The sequence below is a fragment of the Arthroderma uncinatum genome, assembly GCF_011692745.1.
Source record: "Arthroderma uncinatum strain CBS 119779 chromosome Unknown scaffold4, whole genome shotgun sequence".
Lineage (NCBI taxonomy): Eukaryota > Fungi > Ascomycota > Eurotiomycetes > Onygenales > Arthrodermataceae > Arthroderma > Arthroderma uncinatum.
In genome coordinates this window covers 222,093-241,619 of record NW_022983866.1, presented here as the reverse complement: position 1 = coordinate 241,619, position 19,527 = coordinate 222,093, and the positions used below count along the sequence as shown (strand labels likewise).

The following is a 19,527-nucleotide window of genomic DNA, read 5'->3' as shown; positions in this document are numbered from 1 at the left end:
TAGAGATGGAAAAGAGTAGCGTAAGATGCCTCCATTACAAAACGTAAACGTGAACGATAACGCTTCCCAGCCAGACGTACATATCAATCAATCAATCAGTTAAGGAGTCGGTCCTAGGTAGATACGAAGGAAAAGAAAAGAAGAAAACGAATGGTATAAAGGCGGACTGGTATATGAAGATGAAGAAGACGAGAAAAACGAGAAGAAAAAAAAAACGATAGAACTTATTCTCCCATGCCTCAGTGCGCTATAAAATGGATAATAGACATGATGAAAACAAATGGAAGAGGCGGGGAGAAAGGTATGTGAGAAATGTGAAGAAGATCATACGGTACGTGGGCGGGCGGAACGAAGGGAGTTAGATAGTGATATATGAAAGGAAAGGATGACATGGAGATGAAGATGGAGATGGAACGGCGGAAATAGGGTAGTTAAGACATATTATGTCCCACTGTAGGCACACTGTTTCGATGAGCATTCTTCCAAGCCTGCGGGTTTGCGTTGCCGTTGCCGTTTGCATTCCCATTCGACGTCATCGCCTTGGTAGCTACGGGGAATCTCCTCGATGCTACAGGCGACGGGCCAGCTCCCATACCGGAGCCAGTGAGACTCGACTCTGTGCTTAGAACGACCGTTTTCGTAGAGTTGACTGTCGACGATGAGTCGTCGGCACCGGCTTCAGCGCCCTCACCGTACACGCCTGCCGCGGCTGCCGTGGCGGCTGGTAAGGGTTTGGGCTGTATATTCCCACTGCTCGCTTTGCCTGGTACTGGTTTGACGGCGTGGGGTTTTCGAGGCGTGAGATCTGCAGCTACGAAGCCTGAGTTGGGGTTTCCTTTGGGCTTGCCATTGGCGCTGTTGGAGACGTTAGATAGGTCGTTGAAGCCGCGCCATTTCCTCCAGCCTTCGAAGTCAATTAGGGCCTGCATGCAGCCCCATTCGGTGACTTTCTGTTCCAGCCAGACGATGTTTACCGGCTGAGTGGCGATGGTTAGCTATGATCTGTGAATACAGGGGCAAAAAAAAAAACATACCTTGGTCAAAAAGTCGTTGCAACCTGCAGCCAATGCTTCGTGTCTGTCACTTTGCAAACTGCTCGCTGTCAACGCCACGATGATGACGGGGCTCTTGAATTGGTTCTCCTTGTTCAGCATGTCTTCGGGCTTAACCTCTTCTTGCACGGCCGGTTGTGCAACCGGTGTCTCTGAAAGAGCGGGCGAAGCAGGTGGCGAGCCAACCATGGTTGCAGAATAAGATGGACCAGAGACCGATCTCTGGAATACACCGATATTATTCACCCGTTCTAGTCGTCGGATCTCTCGCGTGGCTTCCAAACCGTTCATGACGGGTAATTGGATATCCATCAAGACGAGATGAAAACCGCCTTCTCGCCATTTGTTCACGGCCTCACGACCGTTCATGGCAGTTTGCCAGCGTACTTTGAGGCGTTTCATGAAGGCTTCTAGGAGTTTTAGGTTGATGGTGTTGTCTTCGACAATGAGGACGTTGATCGGCGGTATTGCACCGTCGAGTAGGGAGGTCGGTAGCGAGTCGGAGTTCGTGCTGCTATTCTTGTTCAACTTCCGAAGAACCTGAGTGGGGCGGGGAGAGGAGACGCGAGATGGGGGTGAGACGGCTGATTTAGAAGCTGGTTCGGAGAGAGCAGGAGGGGTGGTGGTTGAGGGAGGAGAGGACGCTGTGGCAACCCCGTTGGTTGGAGGATTCACCGAATCTACATATGTGAATCACCCCAAGTTAACGACATTTTTCTTCAACAAAAGCAGTACCTTCAACAAAAGCAGTATAAAAACAAAGAACGTACCATTGGTAGAGGGTGATGGTAGAGAAGCCGGGGCACCCTGGGAATTATTGTGTGGATAGCTACCTCGATGCGGAGGCTGTGGCCATGACCCTCGGTTCCCCGGAGACGGAAGAGCGGGCAGCTGGCCGGTGGTGAGAACCGCCATTGACGGCTGATGTGGTGCTTTCATGTTATCCTTTAACGAAGCAGAATTCGTGATCATATGCATCGGTGGAAAGTATTCGCCTGGTTCGGCACGGGGATCGTCCGGGTGAGTATAAGGAGTAAGCGGGGAAGGCTTCGGGGTGCGTCGAGTAGGGACTTCGATGATGAGTGCTTCGTCTATAGTCTGTCCTCCCGGGTAGAAATGATCGAGTGTCCGGGCGAGGGGTTCCTCTGGCCCCAATACACGTTCCTGGTGGCCGTGTCTGCTGGACGGTTCTCGCTGGACGAGTCTGATGGTGATATCGGGCGAGTCGATGGTCCGGCCCAGGGAATTGGCGTATTTCTTGAGGATGGCATCTCGCAGGTCGTCAACAAGGTCTTCCTCCGTGACCAGGACGAGCGTAGGCGACGAGCCGGGCCGCTTGACCCATACCTTTCGGTTGATCATGTCGAACCGGATGGTAGGCGTTCCACGGGCAAAGTAGTCGGCCCCGTTGCCGTTTGGGTATGGCGGATCGAGGAGGGTGTTGATCAGCCTCTGCTGCGAGGCGGGGACGAGAGACTGACGCCTGACGGCAAGCGTAGGGCGGCGAGGGGCCTTCGGGTCGATATTCTGAGGTACTCTGCCCGGTACTGGGGTGGTGCAGGCGGAGGCAGGGAGGCTCTGGCGGGACTCGTCGAGAGCGTTCAGCTGCCGGGTAGAGTGCACCACGCTTCCCCTGGAGACGGGCTGCCGTTGGGCGCGGTTCTGGAACTGGGCCGGGTCCTGGCCCGCGGACGAGGCAAAGGTATAGTCCTCGAACCGTCTGAGAGCCGCAGCGTCCTTTCCGCCGTCAACGCTGACGACCCTCGCGCGCGCCAGAGGCAGATTCGAGGCCGGACCGGGCGTCTCGATGAGCGGGAGAGGGACGGGGAGCGTCTGTCGAGGAGTGGCGGAGGCAGAGCGTAGAGCCGTAGCGGTGGCCTGGGGAGTGGGAGTATGGGTTCGCGACGGATTGGACAGCGAGAGAGCTCGGTTGGGCCACGACTCGGCGCCCAATTTCTGGCCCTTCAGCGCGGGTCCATCTGCTTCTTCTGGCGACTTGAGGGCAGTCCGCCGTGCTTTTATAGTCGTAGCAGCAGAAGCCGTAGCAGTAGCAGTAGCCGTTGAAGTCGGAGTCGGAGCAGAATTCGGGGTATAAGGCGTGGCGAAGGAGTGCCAGGGCGTCTTGGGGGTCTCCTTCGGACTGGCAGTGTCGCTCTTCTCGGTGCTGGCGCTGTTGATATGGGTGATGGGCGAAGTTGTCGGCGTCGTCGAAGAAGTCGAAGTCGAAGTGGTGGAGTCGACGGAGGCGTTCTTGGCGGACGAGGACGACGGACGCCGCAAGAGAGCCGTCAAGCGCGAAAACCTACGCTCTCTCTCCGCCGGCATCGTTTCAGCGACAGGAGAGCCTGCGGCGGGCATCAGGCTGGAGGCAGTTGAGGCAGTTGGCCGTGAAGCTGAAGCCGGTCAATGGTCAGAGGACGCGCATGGTGCAGGCAAGAAGTAAGCGAGATTACTGCGGGCCTGCTATAACTTGACTATAACTTGAGTTCTCTTGACCGCTTGATGCTGACTGCAGGTTGAAGTTGAAGTTGAAGTTGAAGCTGTTGACGTCGTGATCGTGTTGACTTGAAGTTATCGTGTTGATTGAAGTTGACGAGAGATGAATGATCACAGCATATGCGCAGTTTATAGCAGCCTCTAAATGACATGTGGAATGCGAGGCAGGGATGGGCGTCGGCGTTCTTGAGGTGTCTCACTCCCCGGCTTGCCAATGAGATAGCCCTGGACAAACTACGATCTCGTCCCTTTCTTTTCTCTTTCCTACGCCTCCCGTTAGCTGCGCCCGGCGTCTGGCTGCGTATCTCAAGCCGTTCGCCCGTTGCAGCAGTGGAGGCATGCAGCACGATCGGGCTTACGCTGATCCGCACAGGGATTGGCAGACGAACCTATATCTTTGTTCAAAGAGACTGCCCCTTTATCGTGGTAGACCGATATGAACGATCATGCGGTACAGAGCAGCACAGAGCAGACGACCGTGTGTAGAACAGGCGGAAAAAGAAAAGAAAGGAAAGGTAAAATGTAAGATCCCTATCCCTGGGTCCGGGCCGCCGTTTAACTATGAACTGCTATCTTGGATACATCTCCTACGACTGCGACTTGGCCGGTATATGGCCATCCTCCTCGTCTGAAGCAGGTCGAGCAGGCCGAGCAGGTCGTCGACCGTCAAGCAGCTCGTCCACGCTCAGCCCTTTACTCCTCGCCTCTCCAAGAAGGTTTCGGTTCCTGGCCCGCCAGATAATGTGGCTGGTCATTATGCCGAGTTCTAAAACGAGCCTTCGGACCTGTCAGTTCTGCCCCTGGGGGAAACGCGTGGAGGGAGGACGATGTCGAGCTTACAATGTGATATAAAGGACGCCACCCAGTACGTCAAACGTCCCTTCGGCGGCTGTACCTTACATTAGAATCCGGTCATCCAGCAGCGGTTCAACGTCAGACAGCGGCACGTACCAAGAGCTAAGAGGGAGAACAATGCGCCGAGACTATCGATACTCAAAAATATCCAGCCTAGATAGGATGCTGGTAAGGTTTCCTGATCCGATAAATAAAATAGATGGTGGACTCAAGACGTACTTATACCGATCACCCGGCCATCTCGCTTCCATAGCTCCAGGTACGCGGGGACCAGGCCAAGGACCAGCAGGATACCGGCAATGATACCGAATACCAGCGCGGGCCATGTGGTGCCTTGTCTATACGGGACCTGTATACGAGTCAGAACTGTGGCTCGTGTAAGATAAAGGGGCAAGCTTACCCGCAGTGCAAGGATGAACAGTACTTCTGTCCCGCCCATCAGTGCTCCCGATACTGTGGCGATGGCAACGGCCATGGTCTTGGAATATTTGCTATTCGACAGAGGTTAGTCCAGTGCATCTATAGGCGTAGAGGGACCTCACCTGTTATAGTACAGTGTCTGGGCCCAGCTTATCAGGCATAGAAGTGTGAAAACCTGAGGCTGTACCTGCAATGGTATGTTCACTTCCTACAACTGGTCAGCGCTGGTAGCTTGTGGGTTGAAGAACGTACCTGTAGAATCATGTATATACCAAACGGCACACCACCTGAGACAATCAGCTATCTATACACTTCAGACAGAGAGCAGAACATACATAGAGCCCAGAGAAACATCATGGCAGCCGGTAGGCCTTCTGTCTTCTTCCTTCGCCAGTTAAGCCATATCTGAGGCACCAGCTGTATGCACCAGAGCACCGTGCCTAAGGTTCCCAGGACGTTGACTGTAACAGAGTGACTGCCCTCCATGTAGACTGGAGGAATAACAAGACCGTATATTGCGCAATATATAAAGCAATATGCTGTATAAGTCGATAGAAGACGCCTTGACAGGACTGGAGGCCAATATATACACCTCGAGTAGATATCAACGTCGGCAACATGTTCTCAATATAGATCGCAGTCGGAATGGAAACGGGCTGAGCGACATTCTCACCCATGTCCACACATATCAACATCAAGATGTATCCAAATACCACCTTCATCCATCTAATAGGTCGATTTCAGGCATCCCATAGAGGCACGGTCAGGGTACAGTACCACCACAACGAATAGACACCGCAGCCCTCCATCCTTTGGCCTATATATATCAAACTTGACATTTTATCAACAACCAGTAATACGGGCATAGGGGGCCAAAAAGGAGTAGATCATGCCATTGGTATCGGGAGGAGGATAAGGCAACCAGAAGCTCCCAGTCAATGAGCAGGCAGAAGTAAGACTGGGTATAAGGATAGCGAATAGGCTGCTTAGGGATAGTAGACAGGGGGTAAAGGGACGTCCAATCCCGATATCTCGATGATGGTAGGCGCCGCGATATCCCCAAGGCTGCGCTATATCAGCCTGGCGAATGCTACCATAGCAGATGAGATCGCGATTTGCCGCAGATATGGCCACAGGGAGCGCGGCGTCAGATATCAACAGCCTGCTGGAATGAAGCAGATAGAACACCAGGGTAGATGAAGAGAGAGGAGTGATCCCAATAGCCGGCGTACTATGTCATGGTGACCGGCGCGGGACAGGCGAGCAACGATACATGCATATCCCACAGGATGTGCAGGACGCTTGCTGGGTATATACGGGGATCCATGCTATGTGTTCGTAGGCTCCATGTTTCTTCTCGGGTGGGATAGATGTTGTCATTTTGTCTAATCATCCTTGAGCTTTGCTTATCCTTGGTCTATCCACTGATACAAGTCCTTAATGAGGTAGAGTCGAGCTCATTGAGAAGGTGAGATATCAAGGCTATCATAGAAAGATGCAGCAAGTTGAATGTTATCTCACCAGCCGTACTATGTTGAAGTGCATGTATCAGCCTGGCTATATACGCCCTGTTATACAAAACATTCTCAGAGAAGTTACTCTACACACCCATCCCAACGAAGGTTCTACAGTCAACCATGATATTATTACCATTAATATAGAAGAATAGATACTATGATCAATTACATTTTATCAATAGAAGACTACAAATATAACTTGCCGTGACGGAACCAGAGGCCGGCATGTTCTCGTTGAAGTTGATGCCACAGGTGGCTGGGGATCTTAATTCTGGGCTATATTGTTATATACGCAACTCGACAAGGATCGTATGGCATGGCGGGGTCGTAGAGCAGATCTTCAGGAGTAGACAAGCATGGGCGGCATTTATATGGACACTGTACGGACTATATGCGCCAGCACCGTCATATAAACGAAATGCGACTTCACGAGCCTCAATATCTCAGTGTAGTAACTATTATCCCATATTCGTTTACCCGCAAACAGCGCCGTTAAAAGAGCGCTTACGTACAAGCATATAGAACTACAGGCATTAATTAATATATATCCGGCATGAGATGCAAGCAGGGACGTACTGGGCAAGTACCAAGAAGCGAAGCAGGGATACGACCAGTTCGCTAGTCCATCCAACGCATACATGCATACATACATGCATCCGTAGCATGCGCAAGAACGAGAAGAAGAAAAAGGCGCTCAGATCTCAGATCTCTTATTTAAACTGCCTTACCTATCTAAACCACACGAAAGGAAAGGGGGAAGAAAAAGAACGAATAGGAAGAGGAACCATATCATGGACATAAAATGGATTTAAACGTACAAATCAAGCACTGGTAGAAAGGAAAAAGGAGGTCGATCGGCTGGTTAATGGTAACCAGGGCGAGGGAAAGGGCATTAAAATGGTCACAAATCCACGAATCTTCGTCATAAAGAACGCGATAAGTAAGGGGGTCAAGGAAGGAAGGAAGGTAGACGGTAATGCAAGATGCAATGGATGGGTGGATTTGCGAGTTGTACAAATGAATTTCGACAAGAGATAGAGAGAGACATGGCATAAAATTCAAACCGCCCCTAATGTGCGCCGGGGGATGAAGACGAGGTAAAACGAAATAGAATGGAAATGAAGTTGGGAGAGAAAAAAAGTAGAAAAAGGAACCCATCAATCAAAGGCAGGCCAAAGCGGGTATCGCGTCCATCAAAGTATTTCGCAGACGAGGATGGAACTAGGGGAAGAAAAGGAGGAAGAAGCAAGCACATTCCCTTCCCTCCTTTTTTCCCTTATCATAAACTAAACCAAACAAACTAAACCAAAGACGCGCGAGGAAAATGGGAGGGCCAGGCTAGGCATAATTTTTTTTTGAGGTAGGTGAACTGTTTTAGATACCTTTTAACTGTGCAAAACGGCATATGCTTTTTGTTCGTTTGGTTTAGAGGAGGATCAGATAATTCGATGGTGCGATTCCCGTTTCGCCGGTAGACTTCTTAGCCTGCCACCATCGTCCGCTAACGTCCGATACTTCCAAAATCTCATGTTTCGTGAAACTGATCTCATTCGCGTCATCTGGGTTGGCTTCGTATGAGTATATCGCCTTTGCGCGGTAGGGATATTCTGTTGGCTGGCCGACTTCGTTCGATGTCTCTCCGCCGACCGTGCTTGGGTTGGTCTGCGAGCCAAGCATGGGCTGGATGCCAGTTGCGCTTGCGGTGGTTGGGTTGTATCCCGTCATGGGCGAGGAGGTTTCGAAGCCGTTCAGTTGGGCGGATGTGTATAATTGTGGCTGGTGAGATGAGGAGAGGGTGGTTTCGGGTCGGGGCGTGTAGCTGTGTGAGATTGGCTTGCTGCTTCGGTAGTTTGGCTGTTCCTTGTGAGGGGCAAAGGAGTCGATGTAGTTTCTTGGTCGTGACTGAGGGGTTGAGCCGAAGTAGAAGATCCAGACGATCTGATATCAGTTGTTAGCGGGTGGTACTTGGGATCACGACTTGAGAGCGGACATACATCAGTCATGGCGAGAAGAATGAGACCGGCACCACCAGATTGTTTTGCGCCTTCTTTGCTGGTGAGGAGTCCGTCTACGACGAAGGTGGTGCTAACTAGGCCAGCAGCAGCGTATCCGACAATCTATACATATCAGCATCATCCCGGCAAAGAACAAGAGACGAAACCTACCGCCGTGCTGTAGATATGAGCGGTATTCGACCCCATGACGGCCGCGATTCCAGTAACGATGCAGAACTGGAACGCAACCGTCCACCAGAAGAAGTTTGGAATGTCGGTCTTGATATCAGCGATAATGCAGGAGACGAAGCCGATGATCCAAGCGAGCTACGCAGAGTAAGTATTATTCAACGACGGAAAAAGATAGAAGCGTACCATCGCAATCGACACTGTCGCCAACGCAAACGGGTCTCCGACCAGGTTACTCATCTGGAAGCGCGCCATTGTGGTCTGTAGTTATCTGGGATACGGCGAAGTAGAACGGATACGTGACCATCCAAGAGCCTATCCGCAAGACCAGAGAGACTATCGTAGGACACGCTGGAGCGTACTCCGTCTAAGGGTCTCTGTCGTGTAAGTGCGAGCCTTGGTCGTGCGTCCTGGTCGTGGTCCTGATCCTGATCCTGAATGCTGATTGACGGATGCTGATACTTGGCAGGTCGCAGTGGGATAAGGCGACACCGTACTCCTTTGACGGTCAAGGACAGTTAACGAGTGAACGGTACGGTCGAGTGGTGGTGTCGATGTCGATGTCGATGTCGATGTCGATGGTGATGGTGGTGTCCTGGCACGGCGAGGATGGAAAGTAGTCGTCAGCACCTGGCTGGAAGAACGGGCAAGGCCAGAACGAACGCAACGGAAGCGAGAGTGTGAGCGAAGGCAAGGAAGAGAAGACGAAGATGAAGACGAAGATGAAGACGAAGATGAAGACGAAGTTGAAGTTGAAGATGAAGATGAAGCAGAGTGAAGATGGCTCAGGAGAAAAAGAGCGCGGGCCCGTGGTTGGCTGCGCCTGGCCTTACTTAAGCCCGAGATTAGAGTAAATAATCCTTCGCATAGTCTATAACGGACGCTTTATTAATAGCCAACAGATATAACGATATAACGATGATAGAATAACAACGGCCTGTCCTACGCCGCAGATAGGCTGTCCTCCCCTCCGTCTATCCCGGTCTCTCCGTCCTGTCCTCTCTCCTCTCAGCATCCTCTCCGTCCTATCCTGTGTCCTCTGTCCTTTGTTTCGAACCGCGCGCCAAGCTGGCCCTGACTAGCCTGCACGGAGGCTCTCGTTGGCTTCCTGGCTCCTGGCTGGCTCCTGGTGGCTCCTGGCTGGCTGCTGGGGATGGAGGTTTCAGCAGTGCGTTGACGGCGATCGATGACGCCGGCTCACCGTTTGCAGTTCTGCTCGTCGAGGCTCTGGTCGCCAATGGACGGCAGGGTCTTGCCTGCTTCTGAGATCGATCGGATCCCTGAGCAGAGCAGAGCACAGGAAAGTCCTTGGACGGGCGGTTGGGTTCGTCCCGTCAGTCCTGCTAGTCTTCAACTAATAGACCCTTAGTCGCTGGCGTCCGGAAGTCAGATCCATGTTTGCCGCTGGGGGGATGGCTTGCTGGCTTCGACTGGTCTTCGCCGGCTCCACGAGCGCTGTTGTGCGTCCTGAGCGTGTCGTGTTTCACCTTTGCTTTTTGTAGCCGTAGAATAGTCTCGTGGAAGCATGATGCATCAGAAGTTGACGGTCTGAAGCGAGTGTAGAGAGTCTATGGCCTCTCGATGGAGTGCGTCGTCGTGTTCTTCAGACATCCTCCAGGCCGGGGTAGAAGTTAGACAATCATAGTCGATGTCGATGTCAATATCAATGTAGTATCCAGCTCTATCTATCTCTCCTCCTGCGCCCTCTCTTCCCTCCTCACCTCCCTCTCAACCAGCTTCACGCGCTCCTCCCATTCTCCCCAGACCTCTCCGCCGCCCACCAGCCCAACCTCAATCCACCTCTTCATCAACAGCGTGCTCTGCACCCTCAGCTCAGCTACTTCTTCCGCCTGCCGTCTCTGCGTCTCCAGACACTTATCCAGTCGCGGCTGTAGCTCGACCAGCGCCGTCGACGCGCTGGCAGGCGGTATAGGCAGGTCCTGTAACGAGCTAAGCCGTGATGCAGTCTCGGGGAAAGCAGTAGCGTATGAAAGCACGATAGATGCCAGTGTGCCAGGCGACAGCGTAGGCGGTGGTGTATGTGTAGGCGCAGACTGGAAGAGGTCAGGGAATCGCGAGTCTACATAGCATGTTAGTCGTGAACGTTTCGTAGCTTTGTTCGCGGAGTATGGTGACCTACATAGCTTCAACACATCTTGTACGGCTGGTACTTGGGCAGATAGACGTTTCAGGCCGTGTTCCAGCTCAGCTAGACGGGCAGAGACCGTATCTCGAACTGAAGCTGGTGGTTCGGATATCTGTTCTGGCTCGCCGGCCCAGTTCGTCTGACCGGTGAGTAGGAATTCGATTCTTCGGAGGCGAGACTCGAGGAGCTCGATGGTGTCTGCTGCCGTGCTGGTCGTGTATTCGGAGTCCATCTCTACCTCGCCCTCGTGTTGCTGTGTGGTGATGTATGGTGATGTTATGTTGGTGATGGTTCTGGAGCTTGGGCTTGGGTTTAACTGAGCCACAGTTAAAGCCAGGGGCCTGAACCTTGCCCTGCTTAGGCATCGTAGCTTATCTACGGAGTACAGGGAACAAGGACACGCGAAAGAATGTAGGATAGTATATTCGCATTAATTCATACATTAAATACATAGTCATCATGCTCACGCCGCCGGAGCCTGGCTTCCTCCATCAATGTGCATACGGTCCGCATCCTCGCCCTCTTCCTCCCTGATCTGGTCCATCGACTTGGGCTGTACATTTGCTCGTCGTGGCGTCGTCGGTGGTGGAACGATGCTGGCACTGTGCTGTCCTGCTCGTTCTTGCATCTCTTGACCTTTAACGCCTTGCTCTTGGGCTTGTGCGTTTTTACCAGTCGTCGGCGGCTTGTCAGAGGTGCCCTCATCCTCTACCGCTGGCTGAGGAGCGGAGCCTGCCTCTTCCATTAAAAGGTCACCTTGCTCTGCTCCAGTGCTGTAGACATCATCGTTCTCACCTCCGTCTGCTTTCCCTTGAAGGTCTGCTGTGAATGCCTCGAGCTCTTGCCGGAATAGTTCGTTATCCGTATCCACGAAATTCTATCAGCTTGTTAGCATCGACGCCGCCTTAGGGTTAGGTTCTAACGTACCTTTAATGGTTCGGGGAGATCTGCGGCCTCGAAATTCATAGCATCTTCGTTGGCATAGACCAGCAGAACGGTGCTGTATTCTTCCCTGGCAGCACGCAGGACTTCAACCTCTCGTACCGGGCGCGCCGTATACCCAATGATATCCACGTTATCTGCCACCACGGCTCTAGATACGCTCTTGCTGCCGGGCTGAGAGGATGTTGCAGAGTCTCCTTGGGGGGTTGGTTTCAGTGTCGCGGATCCAGAGCTAACTCTCGCATCTGCGACTGAAAAGCTGATTCGCCACCACTGCCACTCGTCAGACGCTGGTGCATCAGCGATATCGTCCGTCATCAGGTCGATATCTTGCTTTCGGCGTTTCAGGATGTAGAAAATATGTGGCTCCGTGCACACGCCACGAAGGGTATACTTGTGACGTGGTGATTCATCTGGAGACGACGGCGGACCGGTAAAGCTGTTGGAGAGCTGTCGCAGGCTCTCGATAGCTTGTCTCTTTCTTTCCTCCAGTTCTGATTGCAGTATCACGTTAGCGGTATGCTCTGTATTAGTTGATCGGGATTGACCTACCTTTTATCTTATGGGTAATTTCCTCTGACAACGCTTTCAGCTGGTCGACAAGGCTGGCTACGTCTTCCAGGGTAGTGGAAGGTGGTTTTGTCGCGCCATCAGCTTGGTATGGGCTGTTTAGAGCGACCTGCGAGCCAGCGAGAACTTTTTCCACAATCGTATCAATCGACACACCTCCCTTCTTGGCCATAAACCGGTCAATCAGCATTCCCAGCTTCTCCAGCTCAATGTCAACAACGAGACGCCGTTTTCTAAGTTCCGCGGCGAATTCTTTGCAGTGGTCCATGTACCTGTCAGGGTACCACACAGCAGGAATCTTCACGTCTACACGACCGCCGTTGTTATGGCTACTATTAATACGCATCGTGAAAACGGGCGCAACCTCGTCTAGCCATACGTCATCGAGGTCCTTGCCAGGCATATCGCACCAGATATGTCCATCGAGGAGCTCGTATAGTGTTCGTCCAGCGGAGTTGTTGTCGACCGTGAGATCTAGCAAGGAAAATGCTTCGTTTGCAGATTCGTCTTCTGCGAGTGACTGTTTGACTCCTCTCGAGAAGAAGGTTTTCTGCGGTAGCTCATCATCTTCCGGGGGTGAGATTTCTTCCCATATTTTGAAAAAGGTAGCTATTCGGTCATCGGGTCTCCAGCATTTTAATGCCTTCATATCAGCCAAAACATCCGCATTTCCAAACGCTCGATGGGTGCGGTCAAGGAGAGCCATCAACCGTTGAGTCTCGTGAATGGTATCCTCTAGTGGTGTCTCTGTCTCCTGTGATACATCCACTTGATCACTGGCGTTCAATATCGGCTGTCCATTCCACCATTGGCTGTCATGCCCATAATCGGATAATACTCTATCCCTCCATAAGAGCTCTTCCCTGGCTAACGGGATAGCGTGGAGAATAGTTAAAAAGGAGGGAAGGTAATCTCCATCCACGCTGGGTCGGAGGAAGACAGGTATATCATCAGCTCTCTTCCGTAGCTCTGGGTCCGGATCCAAGCATATCTCCCGCGACGTAGCGCCATGTAGCGTCAGGGCCCACGACTGTGCCTCGTAGTGGTCGCGATTTGCAGGTCCAAGTTTGGAGCCTTCCGAAGTGACCACACCGGATTCCTGACCGGCGGTAGACAGATCATGGCCCAGTGATGCGGCCATCGCATGTTGCATCTCATGTTCTTCACGTTGCGCCAACGTAAACCCCTCTAGGTTATCCGCTACTCCAACCCTCCCGTAAGCCAAGGCATGTAAAGAGGATAGTTATAGAAGCTCACAATAACTCGGGTCTCCCAGTATATTCGCTGTCTGAGTAGTCGACTCCACCTGTTTCTTCTCGCGGATCCCGACTCGCGAGGGCGGACGGGACGGGGCAGCTCCATAACCGGTATCTATACACTCGATATCAAACGATCCTCGAACAACAAGTCAGAAAAAATGGATTCTAGTGGGGTAAATAAGTGTCCATTATAGCTTCGATCGCTGGTCGAGGATGGCGCATGCTTACTCTGGGGTCCCGGGCCTTGGTAGTCGTGAGTCTTGATCTCGGTAACAGGTTCCTGGTCGTATCGATGCGCTGTTAGGGGAGGTGTCTGGTGTGCGCGTCGGTGGTGAGAAGCTGGCATCCGCTTACCTGTGGGAAAGGGTCGTCCGGGTTTTCAAAATACGCATTGATAGCTCTCTGGGAATCGCCGTTGTTGTGCTGTAATTCGTAGCATGAAGCCGTTAGCAGGTGTATCTCAAGCGTAGCAGATGGAGGGGATCTTGTTGTCTGGAAGTCAGGTAGCAGCACATACCTGGAGAAAAGCGACTGCCTGTTCTTTCGAGGCACTCGTGAACGACACGAATGCCTCAATCGCCTCCTCTGATATCTCCGGGACCATGATCGGTTTGCCTGCCGCCTGCTGGTGGTGAGCTTAGAGGTTGAAGCTGCGAACGAGGGTTTGGCAGACGTTTATAGATCCAGGTCACGGGGAAGCCACTTCGCATTCGTCATCATCTCCAACCTCTACTCTGTACATCTTTAGATACACCGTCAAGGCTAGATATCCAACTCCATTCTACCAGTCCATGGCCTACGACTAACTAGCTATAACACTAGTTAAGCGTGTGGCTATCTGCAGGTTAATACCATAATATCTCATGAAAGTAGATTATGATACTATGGCCCTTTTTCCCAGGCAAAACTCCAACCGGAAAGTTACGCTATGCAACCCCTACTACTGGTCAGAAGTTATATCAGGCCTCCATCAAGATCATATCATCTTGTTACCCGAGTTACCAGCTTCTGCTTAGCTTTTTCAGTTAAGCACCTTCATTTTTGCGTCCCTCTTCACCTACAAGAGGACGCACTTCAGCCAACATACAGTGGGCAAGAAAGGCCCTTTGGCTTACTTGAAAAGAACTTCATATTTTCAACAGGTTCTTAAAATAAAACCTTCTCATTCCCTCTGTGGACTTTTCATATTCTCACCTGCGAGTCTCGCCTCTCAAACTCCTTTCACTTCGCTGTCAGCTAAAAGCAACATCACATTCCCCACTCTGGGCTCAACCAGAAATCGAATACTGCGATATTGCTCTCCTGACTTGCTTCATCATAACTCGATTGCATTGACTTTATCCCTCTATTGTCTGAACAAGAAACGCTGGGTCTCCCTATAAAGACATTCAAACCGGAGGTACGCTTCCTCTCTATATACTTCCACCCGCTCTATCTACTTATCTGGTGTCCTGGTCAGTGCAACCAGTCTACAAGATTCAAACTTACTAAAGTTTGATCTGTGCTTAGAATGTCAAAACGGGCAAAATATGACGAACTGAAGGCGTTAGCCGTCATAAAGAGACTCAAGAAGCTTGATGAGCCTCGTGTTTACGAAAGCCAGCTTTCCAAGTGGGGGGTACCAGATGATCAGACTGGTATAGATGTTACGAAATATCTCCTTTCCGGGGTTTATAAGGATCTAGTGAACACTGTCTCCATGCAGCAGGCAAAGAATGCTGGTGGGTCGTCTTTTTATCAACTCGACTGTGACGACCTACAGCACCGCAGGATGAACCTCCTTATCGACATCCTTCTCCCCATAGTTAATAACGTCAGGAGTCGGGATCCATCAATATCGGCAACGTCACAGAGTATGCACGAGGCACAACTTACCACCTGTGGCAGCGCCTCTGACCCCTGGAACAATGCCAAACTATTAATGCGCAATAGGTGGTATGCCCTCTACGGCAAGATCATAGACCTTGAATATATGTTAATCATAGTGCACGCAAGGGCATTCAGGGATATGCTGGTGAAGCTCGAACCGAAGCTCTGGGATAGGTTAGTGGCAGACCTTCAGCACTACCGTACCAGCATCAAAACGTTCGCTCAAGGCATAGGTTTGGACTATACGTGGCCAATTATATCACAGGCCGGGGAACTTACAGTGACATTATCCTCAGCATACCTTGATGGCCAGCCATTGACAACCTACCACCTCCATAGTGTTGTTGTCAACGACAGCACAGGTGAGATTTACCAATGGAAGAGTCGCAGACCAAACGCGTCTCTTATCAGCATTGTTTGTCGGTTTAACCTGGCTGATTGGCCTCAGGGGGAACTCAACACACCGGATATCACAGACGCTCGCATTGGAGGAATGTGTCAATCGTGTCAGAAACCGCCCAACGTGTGCTGGTGCAGATATTTGGAACGGTGCAAAGCGGCAGAGGAGGGGAAAGGAGATGATATAAATCCTTCATTCTTTCAGTTAATGGAGTGTAGCGATGAGCGTGGAATTGGCGTCCGCTCCCTCGTCAGGATCGAGAAGGGAGTTAAGCTCGACATAGTTCAGGGCGATCAACTGGTGCCTCCGGATTCAAATTTCGAAGACACCTACTTCTCGTTTATTGATACCAGCACTAACGGGAACTGGACACGTTTCCTGAATCACTCCTGCAAAGCCAATGCCAAATTCGTGCCGAGTGTATATAACGACCGTTTCGCTGTGGCGGTTGTCACAACCATGCGCATTGAACCGATGCAGGAGATTACTGTGAGCTATAACATCGGCCATTCGTCTATGCTATGCCAGTGTGGACTCGACAAGCGTGAACATCAGGTAAAACTCGAGCTAACGCCAGAAGACTGAAGATTGAGATGAGAAGGAAGTTCTACGCAGCCCATTCGACAAGCAAGCTCTAACTGGATACTAGAGAGGTACTTTTCTTCAACTGCCAAAAACCCCAGAAAGGACTTCCATCGAAATGGGTGCAGGTGCGAACTACGCGATGATTGAGGTCCTGAGATGTAGATTAAATCCAAACAGTGTTATATTGAATATTGCATATTCCATTATTGCCTTCAGGGGTTCCATGTGAAAATGTAGGTACCAAGGCTAAAAGGCTTCCCCATACTTCGGCTATGCTTCGGGGCTCAGCGCCGAGTCCCTAAATAACGGGCCAAACCGCCCACGCCGACAAACATTCGTGTTTCCCCAGCTCCAGTTCTGTTGAGACGACATCATGAGATAGAGGTAGTGGTGGCTTTTTTGTATATTCGTTCCTTTTGTTAGCGTCTGCGTGAGCGTGGAGGGCGATATCCGGTCGACGTTGGTTATTCGAGCTCCGGTCGTCCGTCTCTGCAGTTATGCGGGGAACAACACTTCCATGGCAGCTCTCTAGGCGCATCGCCAGCCTACAGAGAACGAGATGGAGCTGTCGAAGCCCGTTGGGGGTGTTGCAGAGTCGTAATTCATCGGGTCAGAGTTACGCTCGAGGTCCGTCGGAGGTTGGTGACTTGTTTCTCTGCCGTCGTCGAGCTTCAGCTAACCACAGTGTGCTATTAGCCTCCGTTATTCGAGCAGACAGTCGGCGATTACTTTGCAAATACCGTGAAGAAACATGGAGAGAGAACTGCGTTAGACCTATACTCAGCATTCCCTGTTACTCGGCGATGGCGGTCTAACTGGCTTGGAATCGGACAGTGTTATCTCTAGGCACCAGAATCAGCGAGTCACATATGAAGAATTGGATAAGAGGAGTAACTCCCTGGCTCGCGGGTTGGCAGCTACCGGTGTCAGGAAGGGTGACAGGGTAGCCGTTTCGTTGGGGAATGGCATGGAATATGCAATTGTAAGAATATAGCCACGGTGAAGCTGGCGGAGTGAGTTGAGCTGACGGGGCGTTTGGCAGACAACATACGCTCTATTCAAACTGGGAGCGGTTCTGGTGAGCATAAGAAATTCCCAGTCTGACTGTTAACGACGTGGAATTGCTAACTGGTACATTGATCAGGTTCCTCTCAATCCCTCGTTCAATTTCAACCAAGTCGTTTCTGCCCTCAGTCACTTGGAAGCCACGCATTTGATTATAAGTACGGAAGTGAACCTACCACGACGGGACCCTCGATCCAACATTCCTTTGCTCCAGCAGATTGTCCCGAATTTCGAGTCCATAAAGGTTGAATCTCCCGGCGTCCAGTCCCTCAAACAAATAATATTAGTTCAGAACGATGACGGACGAGTTGATACTTCCTCCTTGAAATGCGTCACGCCATATACCTCGATATATTCAGAACTCTCGCAGGATATGAAGGCATTGCCCGACCAGGGACTTTCTCCTAACGATGTTGTAAATATTCAATTCACATCTGGGACAACGTCGATGCCTAAAGCTGCATGTTTGAGTCACCGATCGATTCTGAATAACGGGGTGCAAATCGGAGACAGAATGCTACTCACGCCCAACGACATCGTATGCTGTCCTCCGCCGCTTTTCCATTGTTTTGGATGTATATTGGGATATATGGCAACAGCTACTCATGGATCAGCTATCGTATTCCCAGCCGAATCTTTCAACGCAGTTGCAACGTTGAAAGCGGTGCAGGAAGAGAAGTGTACGGCACTATACGGTGTGCCAACGATGTTCATAGAGGAGCTTGAGCTCCTGGCGGACGGCGTGGTGCCGTACGAAGGGTTCCAGCATCTACGCACCGGAATTGCAGCTGGGAGCAGTGTTCCGGCAGAACTAATGAAGAAACTACACAAGACACTTAACCTGACAGAGCTTACGATATGCTATGGCATGACAGAGACGAGTCCTGTCTCTACAATGACAGCTACAGACGACCCTATCGAGAAACGGCTAAACACCGTAGGTAAGTTGCTGCCACACGTCGAAGCGAGGGTCGTCGACCCCCTGGACCACAGCCGAATCCTCCCTCTCGGTGAGAAAGGCGAATTGACCGTCAGCGGATACCTTGTGATGAAGGGATATTGGGGCGCGCCAGAGAAAACAGCAGCCGTGATGATACCCGACTCAGAAGGAAAGATATGGATGCATGTGAGTGCCCGTTGTTTTTCCTTTACCTGCTTTTCCTTTTGCCCCTGCATCCTACACCCTACGGCTTTCTAACATGCTCGTTCACAAGACCGGCGACGAAGCCTCGATGTCGGCCGATGGGTATATCACAATCACTGGACGCATAAAAGACCTGATCATCCGTGGGGGTGAGAACATTCACCCCCTCGAGATAGAGAACTGCCTGCTCGCACACCCCGGCGTATCCAACGTATCCGTGCTAGGCGTGCCCGACGCGCGATACGGAGAGGCCGTTGCTGCCTTCGTGGTTGCACATGAAGAAGGAGGAGTCAGGGTGACTTCCGACGAGATTAGAAGCTGGGTCCGGGAGAAGCTTAGCCATCATCTAGGTAAGTGAGCTAGAACATATTCAACATCCAACATCCATACCCGGAGCTCGTCCTTGATCTTCTTTGCAAAATACTGTCCCAGTTCTATGGGATGGTTGCCGTGTCTTGCGTGGCCCATATCTACTTCCCTTATATTTCCTTTTGGATCAACACCCGCCAAGGCATCCCTGGCAATGCTTGGTTTTGCTTATTTGAGGTTATTCTCCCATCGACACGTTAAACAGCCATGTTTCTTTTTTTCCTATTCCTGACCTTTCGGCATTTTGTCCTACCTTAATCTATCTGTCCCTGTGAAGCTCGCTTCTGCCCGACCCTTATCACGGACAGCGTTTCATGTTTATCCTTGTTTTTTTCTATTTTTTTTTTTTCATACTTTACACCCCATGGCCGCGGGTGGTGATCACATATCCGCGATTGATTACCTTGATAAAGTCGCCCACGGCCAACGACGTTAGCGCGGTCCAGCAGCGTCCAATTGTTTCGCTGTCATTTATACCGATATCCCACACCACCCTCGCAACATGGCCGTGCAACCCTCAAGCAAGCCTCCATGTGATCCATGTGGAGTCCACGAGAGTGGTAAAACAAGTGCAAGCTGCCCTTGTACAGCCCATCTCTAGCGTCCTACTCGCTTGAATGCTTGTACACAGGGCCCGTCTCTGGTCTCTTTGAGT

General features: G+C 51.3%; 6 protein-coding genes across 6 annotated transcripts; 2 read left to right on the top strand and 4 right to left on the bottom strand.

Moving 5' to 3' along the window:
- Positions 1-431: 431 nt before the first annotated feature.
- Positions 432-3,410, bottom strand: GIQ15_05439 (response regulator mcs4; the record flags this gene model as incomplete). The annotated part of the gene is made up of 3 exons (XM_033552856.1): positions 432-977; positions 1,035-1,732; positions 1,823-3,410. The coding sequence occupies 3 exons, from the start codon at positions 3,408-3,410 to the stop codon at positions 432-434; spliced, it is 2,832 nt and encodes a 943-aa protein (XP_033404000.1).
- A 725-nt stretch (positions 3,411-4,135) lies between these two features.
- GIQ15_05438 (uncharacterized protein) lies at positions 4,136-5,309 on the bottom strand (the record flags this gene model as incomplete). Its single annotated transcript, XM_033552855.1, has 8 exons — positions 4,136-4,325; positions 4,389-4,437; positions 4,500-4,556; positions 4,623-4,752; positions 4,804-4,894; positions 4,946-5,031; positions 5,076-5,110; positions 5,159-5,309. 8 exons carry the CDS (start codon positions 5,307-5,309, stop codon positions 4,136-4,138), a joined length of 789 nt encoding a protein of 262 aa, XP_033403999.1.
- A 2,456-nt stretch (positions 5,310-7,765) lies between these two features.
- Positions 7,766-8,778, bottom strand: GIQ15_05437 (osmosensor protein; the record flags this gene model as incomplete). Its single annotated transcript, XM_033552854.1, has 4 exons — positions 7,766-8,278; positions 8,335-8,457; positions 8,506-8,661; positions 8,710-8,778. The coding sequence occupies 4 exons, from the start codon at positions 8,776-8,778 to the stop codon at positions 7,766-7,768; spliced, it is 861 nt and encodes a 286-aa protein (XP_033403998.1).
- Positions 8,779-10,208: 1,430 nt separating this feature from the next.
- Positions 10,209-14,044, bottom strand: GIQ15_05436 (uncharacterized protein; the record flags this gene model as incomplete). Its single annotated transcript, XM_033552853.1, has 9 exons — positions 10,209-10,603; positions 10,664-10,968; positions 11,137-11,546; positions 11,597-12,105; positions 12,164-13,381; positions 13,439-13,552; positions 13,669-13,753; positions 13,795-13,863; positions 13,958-14,044. The coding sequence occupies 9 exons, from the start codon at positions 14,042-14,044 to the stop codon at positions 10,209-10,211; spliced, it is 3,192 nt and encodes a 1,063-aa protein (XP_033403997.1).
- A 906-nt stretch (positions 14,045-14,950) lies between these two features.
- On the top strand, positions 14,951-16,294 carry GIQ15_05435 (SET domain protein; the record flags this gene model as incomplete). The annotated part of the gene is made up of 1 exon (XM_033552852.1): positions 14,951-16,294. One exon carries the CDS (start codon positions 14,951-14,953, stop codon positions 16,292-16,294), a length of 1,344 nt encoding a protein of 447 aa, XP_033403996.1.
- A 559-nt stretch (positions 16,295-16,853) lies between these two features.
- Positions 16,854-18,861, top strand: GIQ15_05434 (short-chain-fatty-acid-CoA ligase; the record flags this gene model as incomplete). The annotated part of the gene is made up of 5 exons (XM_033552851.1): positions 16,854-16,891; positions 17,129-17,276; positions 17,337-17,372; positions 17,439-18,485; positions 18,574-18,861. 5 exons carry the CDS (start codon positions 16,854-16,856, stop codon positions 18,859-18,861), a joined length of 1,557 nt encoding a protein of 518 aa, XP_033403995.1.
- Between the last annotated feature and the right edge of the window lie 666 nt (positions 18,862-19,527).